This window comes from Melanaphis sacchari, unplaced genomic scaffold (genome assembly GCF_002803265.2).
Source record: "Melanaphis sacchari strain LSU unplaced genomic scaffold, SCAv2.0 Contig60_pilon_pilon, whole genome shotgun sequence".
Taxonomy (NCBI): domain Eukaryota; kingdom Metazoa; phylum Arthropoda; class Insecta; order Hemiptera; family Aphididae; genus Melanaphis; species Melanaphis sacchari.
Window position 1 is genome coordinate 777,391 of NW_020271429.1, and position 11,401 is coordinate 788,791.

An 11,401-nucleotide genomic window follows, 5' to 3' on the forward strand; every position below is an offset into this window, starting at 1 on the left:
GTAAAAAAGTCGATATTATATCTATATAACGTTTTTTTATTTAAATGCATTTAAAAATTAGTTAGGTATGTATGTGGAACAAACAATAGTAAACATTATAAATTATTAATTACCAGTGATCCCTGGTCCGTCTGGTTCGTTATTGAGCCCTTGGACTGGTAATATTTAATGAATTCTAATGCCTTATATTGTACAAGCTTTAAAAAAAAATAATAATCACAAATATTATGAAAAAGTAGTTTTCAATTTTACCCTTGTTAATAAATTGAATGTTTGCTTTGAAAAAAGACAATACCTAGTCAAATGATCCAGAAGAAGATCGATCTAAATACTCGTTCACATTTATTCACGTACAAATGTACAATGAATCATTAAAACATAGGTAATATTTGAACGACATGCACAATGCGTTAAACAACCTTGACTTTTTCATTAGAGCAACGCGAGTACGAAATTTCCGAGTCATGGCCCATGGGTCGTAAGTGATATCGAAAATGGGCCAGACCGACACACTGACACAGATAGAATTCCTTATAGATCTTGTTGGCCACAAAAAATTAAATAGTCATGTCAATTATACATTGGTTTTGAAAAATTACACATTTACCCTCCTCCCAGAAATTTACTTGTGGCGTCGACAAGCCGCCGTTTCACATTAGTTCAACATAACACTTGTTTATTTTTAGTTAGAACTTATAACTTTTGATAACGGTTTGGCGAAATGCTACGTTACAGCAGCATCACTGCTACATTCGTATCACGAGTTGTTGACATACTTTTTTAATCTGTCGTGTTGCTGGGTTTTGTTTCCCGAATGAATAATATGAACATTATTATTTTTATAATTTTAGCCTATGAATTATGATTATCACAAGCGTATTAACTTACCACGTTATAGCTCTATGGTATGCACATTAATATGCCTTATATAGTCCGTGCTCCATGGTAAAAAACATAACACATCATCGACGATAAAAAAACAGCTGAACTATTGATATTATTACAGTTTTCACGTCGTGACCATGAATTAAGTTCAAAATTTCCGATAAAGGAATTTGATAGGTTATAAGATAAGGTAAATATTAAAAAATTAGAACAATTTAATAGATCACAAGAATTTATTTTATTATTTTAATTTAATATAATAAGCAGAACAAAATAAAACCTATAATTATTTATTTATCAACTAAAAATAATCATAACTATCGCACATACGCTTGAAAACATAAATATGATAATGAAATAACTTTGTTAATTTCCCAAAGAAATGAATTTTTTTTAGGTAAAATAATAACCAATGCACCAATAATTTAAAAAGCAACACGTTTTTCTCATTTACTCATTAAAAAAAAAATTAATATTAAAATTATGATTATTGCTTTTATTACTGCTGTTCATACTAAAATTCATGAAAAATTATTTTGAAACTTCATAAAAATGTTTTTTTTTTTTTATATATATAACTAATGGAACAAAAAAAAAAAAATAATAATAATATGAGGAAAAAGCTTAAAAGCAAAATTATTTTTGTAACTAACGAGGAACATTAACACACAAAAAAAATATATATAGATATAATATAAATATTACATGTATACATGTACATTTTGTAAAACACAAAGACTAGTAATCTAGATTGTATTAGCTTACAACTAAAGTAAAATACTAAAAAAATTAATTTTTGTACATTTATCATAATGATCATTTTAAAAATATTAATAATTCCATTTTAGGTTATAATTTATTTTTAAACATTTGACAAAAATTATAAAAAAAATTCTGCTGTTATTTACTAAACTGTAAGTGGTGTTCAGTTTGGGTAACTGAAATATTTTTCAGAGATCATTTTCATATTCTTCTTTAATAATATTTTCTAAATTGTTTTCAACTTTTACTATGCCAATGGCTAATCCATCACAATTTCTTTTTGTTACACTGTTTTCCGAGTTATAAATTGATAAATTATCATCAATATCAGTGAAATTTCGTTTTTTTGTCATTAATTTGCGTATCACTCTTTCATCTTCTGCGGTTTTTTCACGACGAAATGGATATACCATGGGATAAATTTGCTCGATTGCCTGGTAAACATTCCTTACACTTGGAGCAGTTACTGTAATACTGCCTGTTGAAAATATTTTCAATGTAGCTTTTAATTCTTTGATCTTAAAAGTAACACCAGGATGTAACTCGGGTTCATACTGAGCAATTGTTTTATACTTTTCCGAAAACTGTATGACTTTAATCGGAAATGGTAATGAACATGATCCAAGAACATTGACAATCCTATAACTGCTAAATTTAGCATTATGATAACCAAGTTTTTGAATGATTCTAGCAAAACGTCTGGATGCAATTTTAGCATGAGTTTCAGATGTAGAACCAGTACAAGCAATTTTTCCACTAGACCATATGGTGGCTGTTGCATTTGGTTTACGGAGTTTCATTGTTAACATCCCATTTTCACGTCTGTATTCTATATTACTACCATTTAGAGCTAAGTATCGTAGGTTTAAATGTGATTTTAAACTGAAGTTTGTTACTACATTACTAATAGAAATATTTAGATTAGGATTATCAGTCAAACAGTCTTGAACTGGTTTATTTGGTAGAGCATTATTCTCAGACTGCTCGCGGAACTCAGACTTGTAGAAGATCATATTGGAATTAGAATTCAATGTAGATGAAGAAATTGAGTTGTTTAAGTCTGTTCCGTTTTTTTGATGAACTATAGAAGTCATCCTTGGAAACTCCTGAGTAATCAAATAATAAAAAGCATTAATTGATTATGATATTGCATCAATTGTTAGTTAAAATAACACTCACGACCAAGTGTTCAGAGTTATACTCTTTAGTTTATCAAAATTAGCAATTGGAGCTAAAGATGGTAAATTTCTATACTGATAATTTAATTGTAAGTTTTTGGTATTTGTTTCACTACTTGTAGTTTTAGTGAATAAGTTTTGTTGATACTTTATTAACCATGAATCAATTGTCGGAATTGAATTAATTTTTTCAGCTTGTCTACAAATCTTTATTTTGTTTTCTGAAAGAAAAAAATATTCAAAATAAATATGGAATAATAATTAAGATAAATAAATATTAATTTTCATAGCTGTTGTTATGGATATCATCTCAATATTTACTTTGAGAAAATGCCTTATACAGACATTGTTTATACCTCTGTTACGTAATATATATATTATATATGTTTACAAAGATGTCTTATACATTAGAATGTTATTTTAAAGGTAAAACATTCAATATTAAAATAACAATTTCAAAAGTATAAAATTATATATATATTTTCTAATCATTGTTGTATTTTAAACAATATAAATTATTTTGAATTAAGTGATAGAAAAAAAATATGTATCTAAACATTTATGCTGTGAAATATGTTTTATACAAAGAAACAAAATACTATAAGATACCACAAAAGTTGTTATGCATATTTTTATTTTAAAATTTTCAATTCAAATAAATACATATAATTGTTGCCGTTTTACATGTGAAAAAGAGATAACATAATCTTTATGTAACATCCTCTAAATAAAACAAGGTTACAGGAAACAAATTGCAACTTCCTCAAATAAAAAATAATATCTAAATAAAATTACTTTAATTAATTAATAACAAGTTTTTTACAAACAATATTCATAAAATCATAACTAAAAATTTTAGTGTAAATACATTTATTATTTGTAAAATTTTCAACTGTTGAATGAAAATTACAGAATCAGCATTTTTTAGTTAAAAATTTACTTAAAGAAGATACCAGTAACACATACTCAAGAAAAATATATAATTATGGAATACAAATTCTTTTTTAAACAGACTTTAATTTGACAATTGCTAGAATATATATAATTCATAATATGATATCAGAAATAAATATATTCCATGATAAAATGAATGCCACTACCCAGTTATGTTCAAAAATTTTTTTAAAGAAACAATGTGAATTCAATATTTAATAAACATACTGATACTTGAAATAACTGATGTACAAGAAAAATGCAATTAATTTTATGAGAAAATACCTGGGTTTTGTTTAAAATAATTTGAATATCGATAAATAATAATCATTATAGGATTGAAAACTAAATATTACTATTTTCAAACGACAATGTACTTTAAAGAGGCACAAGCTTTTCTATTGTACAAACATCTCATACCAGCATCGGCAGTGGCATCACTAAATCAATCTTAGGAACAATTATCTTTCAAAATTTTTGGATGGATGGATTTTAGAAATGAGTAACTAACCAATTGTGAGATACAGATTAATTAGGATACTAGTAATTTAACGGTGTAATAAAATAATTAAAACCTATCTACCTAAAGGCTATAGATAATATATTTAATTAAAATTCCGGGAAAATAGATTATTATGAATACCGTTATTTTTATTCCAAAGAGTATAGATACTTGATAAATGATAATAACTATGAAGAAATGTATTTAAAAAAAATATATATATATATACCACATTCCAACAATTAATAGCGTTTTGTTAATATTTTATAATTTTTAATCACTATTAATATGATATGACATAGCATGTATATTGAATAAAATTTTAAAATAATGTTAAATACATTTTTTCAAGGTGAATTGCATATTAAAACATTTTCAAGTTGAAGGATAGGTGGGTTGTTTTAATATGCCCCCCTCTATGATTCAAAAATATGGTGATCCCACTAGAGATAGGCAACTCAATGTTACTAGAGGGGCAATTTGTAAAACTTTAAATTGTTATGAGTCACAAAAAATATTGTTATATATTAGATGTTTTATTTTTATAACAAATATAATATTTTTAACAATATTTAACTCATGTTGAGATTTATATGACGTACTAAATCAGTGATCTCCAAACTATGGTCTGAGAACAAGCTTTAATCATCCCCCCCCCCCCCTTAAAGGATGATAAATAATTTAAAAATATGAGTAATATTTAAAGTCATTAAAGCGCACACACATCAATTATCACCTGTATTATAATTTACGAACTAAACGATAACATTTAAATAGTGAGAAAGATTAGTCATATTGACGAAATCAATTGACAATGTCTGTTCAGTTACATTTATATCTACATCTGTGGTTAACTTATTATAATAACTATTAGATTTGCTTACTAATTTAAGATTCACGAGATGACTAAAAAGAAAAATAGATTCAGAATGTTGTTTTAAATAAAAAGTGATTGTTGAATTTTTTGGTCATTTGTTCAAATAACAAAATATATTTAATTTGCAAAGAAAGTATTTCTGTACTTAAGTAGTACAATTTTTGAAGGCATTAAGAAATAAAATATTTGACAATTTCTTCTTTGCAATTTAACAATGTATTAACAATCAAATATTGTGAAGAAACTTTAGTTGATTTTTATAAATTTCTTCTAAATATATTATATCCAAATTTCAAAAGAATTGCAATTAAATGTATCACAAATCTTAAAATAAAATAACTTATTTGTGCAAACAAGCTTTTTCTAAAATAAAATACATTAAATTAACATATAGATCAGCCATGTCTGACAAACATTTGGAGTCAATTTTAAAAATTGGAATCAGTAAAAATAATCTCAATTCAATAAAATATTAGCAAAATAACATCAATTTCATTTTTTTCATTAATAAAAATTATTACTTAAATTAATACTAAGTATATTTAAATATATTACAAGAACTATTTTTTAAATACTTATAAGTATATTTAATTAATAAGATAAGGAATTATATGAGTTCATACATTTTGGTTTACTAAAACCTTTTGATAATTTATGTGGTCCTCAAATAAAAAATTTTTGAGACCCCTGAACTAAATTATAAATATTTTAAAAATACACATTTATTTATTTTATATACTAAACTTAAATCTTAGTTAAAATATTAGGACATTAAATGTATTAAATAACTTATATTTTTAAAACTTTAGAACAGGCCAGATAAAAATGTGGCCCAAGGGCCACCAGTTCACCCATCATCATCGAATATAGAAGAATGTAATGGAATCTAAAATACATTAATAATTGTTATTAAATAAAATTATACTTGGTTTATACATGCTTTACAATGGAAATATTTAATTATTTTGTTAAATTTATTATATTATTTATTTATTTATTTAATTAATATAAAGAGCATCAGTTTAATTATAAATTATGTATACATAGGTACATTGTAAACAAAATGTATAAGTTATTAAATATCATCAATAAAATTATATACCTACTAAAATAATTTTTACTATTAAATTAACTATTTAGTAGTTTTCAATGTTATACTTACATAGTTAATAGATAATTTATAAATATTTAGTTATAACTTATAAACATTAATAATAGATACTAATTTTTATTTGTGTAACTGGTTTATTTTGTTGTATATTCTATAAGCAGGAATACTAAGTACCAGAAATTTAAAGATAAATTATTATACATTTGAATAAAAGGCAATATATATTCATTGAGATGAGTACAAAATTATTTGACATAAAACCATTTAAATTATAATAAACTGTATAGTGAAAATCAATAACACAGAACATAAGTTTAAGATTATTAGACAAATATTTAATCTTGAAATTAGCCTACTTCCATATGAAGTAACAATTAAAGAATAGATAACATTAAGGGATCTAATTTGACTAATAGATAAATTAGTTCCTATATTTTATTAAAGATACTCGCAATATTGCAAGAGTGTTATACAATATTAACAAAATACCTAGTAACTATATATTTTAATAGTATTACATAAAAAACTTCAAAAAAATAATGTCAAATAATGTACTATTATGCTTGATTTAATAATATATATTACATAAAATATTATTTATAGAAATAAATGGTAAAACTATTGTATGAAAATAACTTTTAATTAATTATTTAATGAAAAAAATAAGAGCAATAAATAACAATTTTATTTCTAACATAAAACATAATAGTTATTAACTACCTTTTATTTAATAACATCTTATTAAAATAGTCAAAATGAATTTAGATGCTGTAATATATTTTTATTCTGTAATTATTTGTCAAACAATCAGTCAACATTTTCAAGAAAATAAATTTAATACGTACCGATTCGTATTAAAATCAGAATCTGATACGGGTTACTACATTTGCTGGTATATCACATATATAATTTCTTAAATACTTGATATTGAACAGATGAGTGTTCATACACTACAAAATCATGATTTTCTCATGTTTAAAATTATTAGTTGACTATATTTTATCAATGTGAAAATTTATTATTATTGAAATCATGATTATTGGTACCTCTATGATAACCTAAAGTTTAATAGGAAATATATTATTTAAATTACGTATTTGATTTTTTTATAAATGTACGCACATTAATAATTACACACAATACGTGATATATACACATAAAAAAGCACAAATTTAAATAAATGGGTAAATTTGAATCATTATTTAAACGTAGTTAACAGTTAATGTAAGCTAATATTTACTTTCATAGTACCACCAACTACCTAATAAAAGACAGATATATTTTTTTTATGTAAATATAATAAATGGGCTTTATTCATTGTAATAATTAATTACAAACCATGCTTTATTTTACTGATAACAACTAATTAAATCTAATCTAAGAAAATATAAAATAAAAATTACCTTGATTGATTAGATTAATTAATTGTTCAAAGGTGTAATGAGAATAATTACAGTTAGAACCGTATTGACACTGTCCACTAGTTCTAAATCGTCGACACGGTTGCTTCTGACGTTCCTCGAGAAATAATGTTATGGCGTCTGAAATTATACTTTAACATTGACATTGTATACATTCATGCAACTTTTAAAACTGTATGTACCTTTATACAAAGAAAAGTAATTTCTTCTGTTCTTTTTGTGCGAGTTGCTGTTGAAATGTAGATTACGACTTGATAAATTGTCTGCAAATGTTAAATTACAGTATTCGCATAATATTTTCTTCACCATTTTCAACCGTACGTAAAATACCTATGTATCTCAAATTCATAAAACATCATAATTTTTTTTTTTTTATAAAAATGTGCACATAAAATGTAACAATAAGAAGTGTCCTGATTTTTTTTTTTTTTTTATTATAAACTCAAAGGAAAACCATTATCACTGGATCAAAAGACACAAATAAGATAACAACAGTGTCAGCAGGTGACACAACTAAAAATCTCATTGAAATAATTACATATTTATTTATATTCTCTTTGAACAAATTCAAAACACCACTCAATTTAAATTCAAAAAATGCTTTAAATGAATTATTGTATTTTTAATAAGTTAATTGTTTTACTCAAATTTTGGGCCCCAACTTATACTTATAAATTTTAACCTACCAAAGTTTAAACTATTTTCAATTTTCTGCCAGAAATCTACCTTGAAGATGATCAGAGCGTTTTTTTCTACTAAAAAAAAAAACATCTTTGAACACAAAGATAATAAAAAAAAATAAAAAAAAATATACATCGTTGAAATATTAATGTCTAATACACTCATTGTTTCGCTCAGAATTAACGGCTGACTATTTACGAACCTAACTCAGCTGGAATTGTCTCGATAATATTGGCCGTCAGGATTTCAGAAGACTTGTATAAAATTAACAAATGTTTGATAAGTTATACTATTGTGACTATAATAGGTATAGACTATAAATAGAAAATTATAGTGATAATTGCCATGTAGTAACATGTCATACTTAACATACCTATACTATTGAATATCTATTAAAATATTGAGTGTAACAGTGAACTATGTCACATGGACGTAATTGATATTATTTTCTTGCATAGTTCAGGTACCAATAATATTATTATTAGTTATGATTTTTTTGATTTGTAAGGGATGAAACAAAAATTATTGATACACCATCTGGTGGTGAAAAAATTTGTTTATTTAAATTAAGTGTACGTAAGAAAAAAATAGATTTTTTTTTTTATTGATTAAAGTCTTTCTGGCATTGTCATTTAAACTTAATGCTAATATGATTACATTTACATATATTAGTACCTATAATATTATGTCATATATTATATATTTTTTAATATTTAGTAAAGAGATACATCATAAGGGATCATACATCAGTCATGATGATAATATAAGAGTATTAGACAATGCACTGTATTTTAGCTATAAAATTAGTAGAAAAAAAAAAGAAAAAGAGATAAATTGTCCGAGGTAGATTTGTGTAAAAATTATTTTTATAAATCAATTAAATAATATATTATAATTTAATCAATTTAAAATATTAATAATTATTCAAACATTAATTAATTTAATGTTATACCATTGAATATATTATATAGTACTATATATACTCAATGGTTAAACGCATCTGTATAGACTATAGGTATATTATATACTATGTACCTATATAGCTGCAGTAGCTTTCAAACCGTGTGCTGCGAGCATTCACTAGATTTTGTAATAACGAGAAACAAAATAAATTAAAAATGATATAGTTAAAAATATAGTGATAATAAATGTAGCCGGACAAACACAAGGGACACAAGCCTTGGATGTAAATCCGATGTTAATAATTATTGAATAAACTTGTTCTCGCGTTATTACCTTCCTCCTGTTTTTCGGAGGGTTCTCGAGGTCTTGTATTCGAGAATGTAATCAAGCACACCGTTATGTAAATTAAATAGTAAAAGAACCTGTACTAATAATAGGTACTTTAGACATGCACCTTACCTGATTCGCCGCAGTGAATAAGTGAATGCCTATTGTAAGTTTCTCGAAAAGAGATATAAGATGACACAAATTACGAATCGACTTAAGGAAAACTTAAATTTAAATAAGAAAAAATAACTCTGATTTGACTTATAAAAAATGAAGAAGTCCAGCTGTCGCTCGCAGAATTTTGTGTGTGGTGGTCTTGGGAAGAGCTCTTGCTCACTTGTCTGGTGCGCCTGCACTGATAGCTTGGCTGGTGCTCATGCACTGATGAGAGAAGACGACCTGGTCAAGCCAGCCAGAGTCGCAGGCGGCACCATCAAAGGTATCCGCGTTTTCTAAAGAAATAGGCTTTCCCCTAGGCGACAGAGTCCCTCATTGGGCCATCCCTTGTCTCTGGCAGCACACGAAATTGGGTCACACGCTTTGCGGCACATTGCCACAAATCATGTGTCAATCCCTTCATGACCATATATCATAAGTCGTTTCTTTCATCTGTGGTGAAAGGATGTTTATGGGGTTTTAATCTACGTGCGACAACTTGACCGTTGTTTTATTTATTTGAGTTTTATAGTTATATAATATACAATGATATGTGAGCCTACCATTACAGTTTCCCATTGTCTTCTGAAATTTTTTTTCGTAAATGACCGATTATATTAAATTGTGATATGCAAATAACGAATAAATAAAAATAGTATAATTCGTTCAATCATTATACATCTGTTATATATTAATAAATAGACGGTCTATAGGAAGAATACGCGATTAAGATAAGTATCTGGGTAACTATTGAATAATAATATACATAGGTGATATTATTAGTTCCCAGTCAACATATTATGATCTAAAATCTAAATAATAGATTAGGTAATAGACTTTTTAGGATATTTTAATAACTTTTTTTTTTATAAACATTTGATGTTCAAATTTTGATGAAATTACAGATTTAAAGGAAGGATAACAATGTTAACGTATATTATGAATTTTGTTACACGCAATTACATTTTAAAAATACTTATTTATATTAAAATATTACTTTTTATTATACAATGTCATCATGAATGATGAATCTTTTCACTGAATTTTTTAATAAAGAATGAAATAATATTCATTAATACAATAAATGCAATGTTTTAAAAATTGAACTCACAAAGTTAATATAATAGTAAAAAAATCAATTTAATAAAAATGTCATGAAAATACTTTATGATTTAGGTAGACAATCTATGCTTAAAATTTATGATGATCAATTATTTAATTCAAATTTAACACACTTCTTACAGTGATCACTTGACATCTACTATACAGCAAAGCAATATTTACTTGTCTACCTTTTTAAATTTTGATATTTGGTATGTAATGAATTAATAAATAACTATAATTAACAATTAAATTATTTTAGAATCACAAATAACAATAATTAATAATCAATTATTGATAAAAGTTAATGTTAATGGATAGAAAATTTTCTTAGGCATACACTGTTTGTATCCACAGATAAGATTATTGCTCTAATTTTATGAAAGAAGTACCTTTACAATGTTCACTATTCTATTAGATTACAAGCAAAATAAAAAAATCACAATAAACCAATTTATAAGTTTTTCTTTTCCAAACAATTTTGAGATTGTAAAACAAAATTAAGAGGTTGAATGTAGTAAAACCCTACATTGAAAATAAACATTAACAGTTGAAAACTCAAAT

The 11,401-nt window shown here is 25.1% G+C and overlaps 2 protein-coding genes across 3 annotated transcripts; both read right to left on the minus strand.

Annotated features, from left to right (window-relative positions):
- Positions 1 to 1,705: 1,705 nt before the first annotated feature.
- On the minus strand, positions 1,706 to 2,919 carry LOC112600120 (TATA box-binding protein-like protein 1). The gene is made up of 2 exons (XM_025347289.1): positions 2,827 to 2,919; positions 1,706 to 2,753 (listed from the first exon to the last, which is right to left on the minus strand). Exon 2 carries the CDS (start codon positions 2,739 to 2,741, stop codon positions 1,836 to 1,838), a length of 906 nt encoding a protein of 301 aa, XP_025203074.1. The 5' UTR covers positions 2,742 to 2,753; positions 2,827 to 2,919; the 3' UTR covers positions 1,706 to 1,835.
- Positions 2,737 to 8,069, minus strand: LOC112600121 (zinc finger matrin-type protein 5-like). 2 transcript variants are annotated; one of them, XM_025347290.1, is made up of 3 exons: positions 7,852 to 8,069; positions 7,652 to 7,789; positions 2,737 to 3,046 (listed from the first exon to the last, which is right to left on the minus strand). In XM_025347290.1, the coding sequence occupies exons 1-3, from the start codon at positions 7,976 to 7,978 to the stop codon at positions 2,823 to 2,825; spliced, it is 489 nt and encodes a 162-aa protein (XP_025203075.1). In that variant the 5' UTR covers positions 7,979 to 8,069; the 3' UTR covers positions 2,737 to 2,822. The 2 variants fall into 2 exon arrangements, with proteins under 2 accessions (XP_025203075.1, XP_025203076.1); XM_025347291.1 differs by lacking the exon at positions 2,737 to 3,046 and adding an exon at positions 5,931 to 6,023.
- Between the last annotated feature and the right edge of the window lie 3,332 nt (positions 8,070 to 11,401).

Coding starts and splice junctions, on each gene's coding strand:
- LOC112600120 (XM_025347289.1), bottom strand. CDS start 2,741: ATGACTTCTATAGTTCATCAAAAAAACGGAACAGACTTAAACAACTCA.
- LOC112600121 (XM_025347290.1), bottom strand. CDS start 7,978: ATGGTGAAGAAAATATTATGCGAATACTGTAATTTAACATTTGCAGAC. Junction 7,790..7,851: donor TTACTTTTCTTTGTATAAAG/GTACATACAGTT, acceptor GTATAATTTCAG/ACGCCATAACATTATTTCTC. Junction 3,047..7,651: donor AATTAATCTAATCAATCAAG/GTAATTTTTATT, acceptor TTTTTCTTTCAG/AAAACAAAATAAAGATTTGT.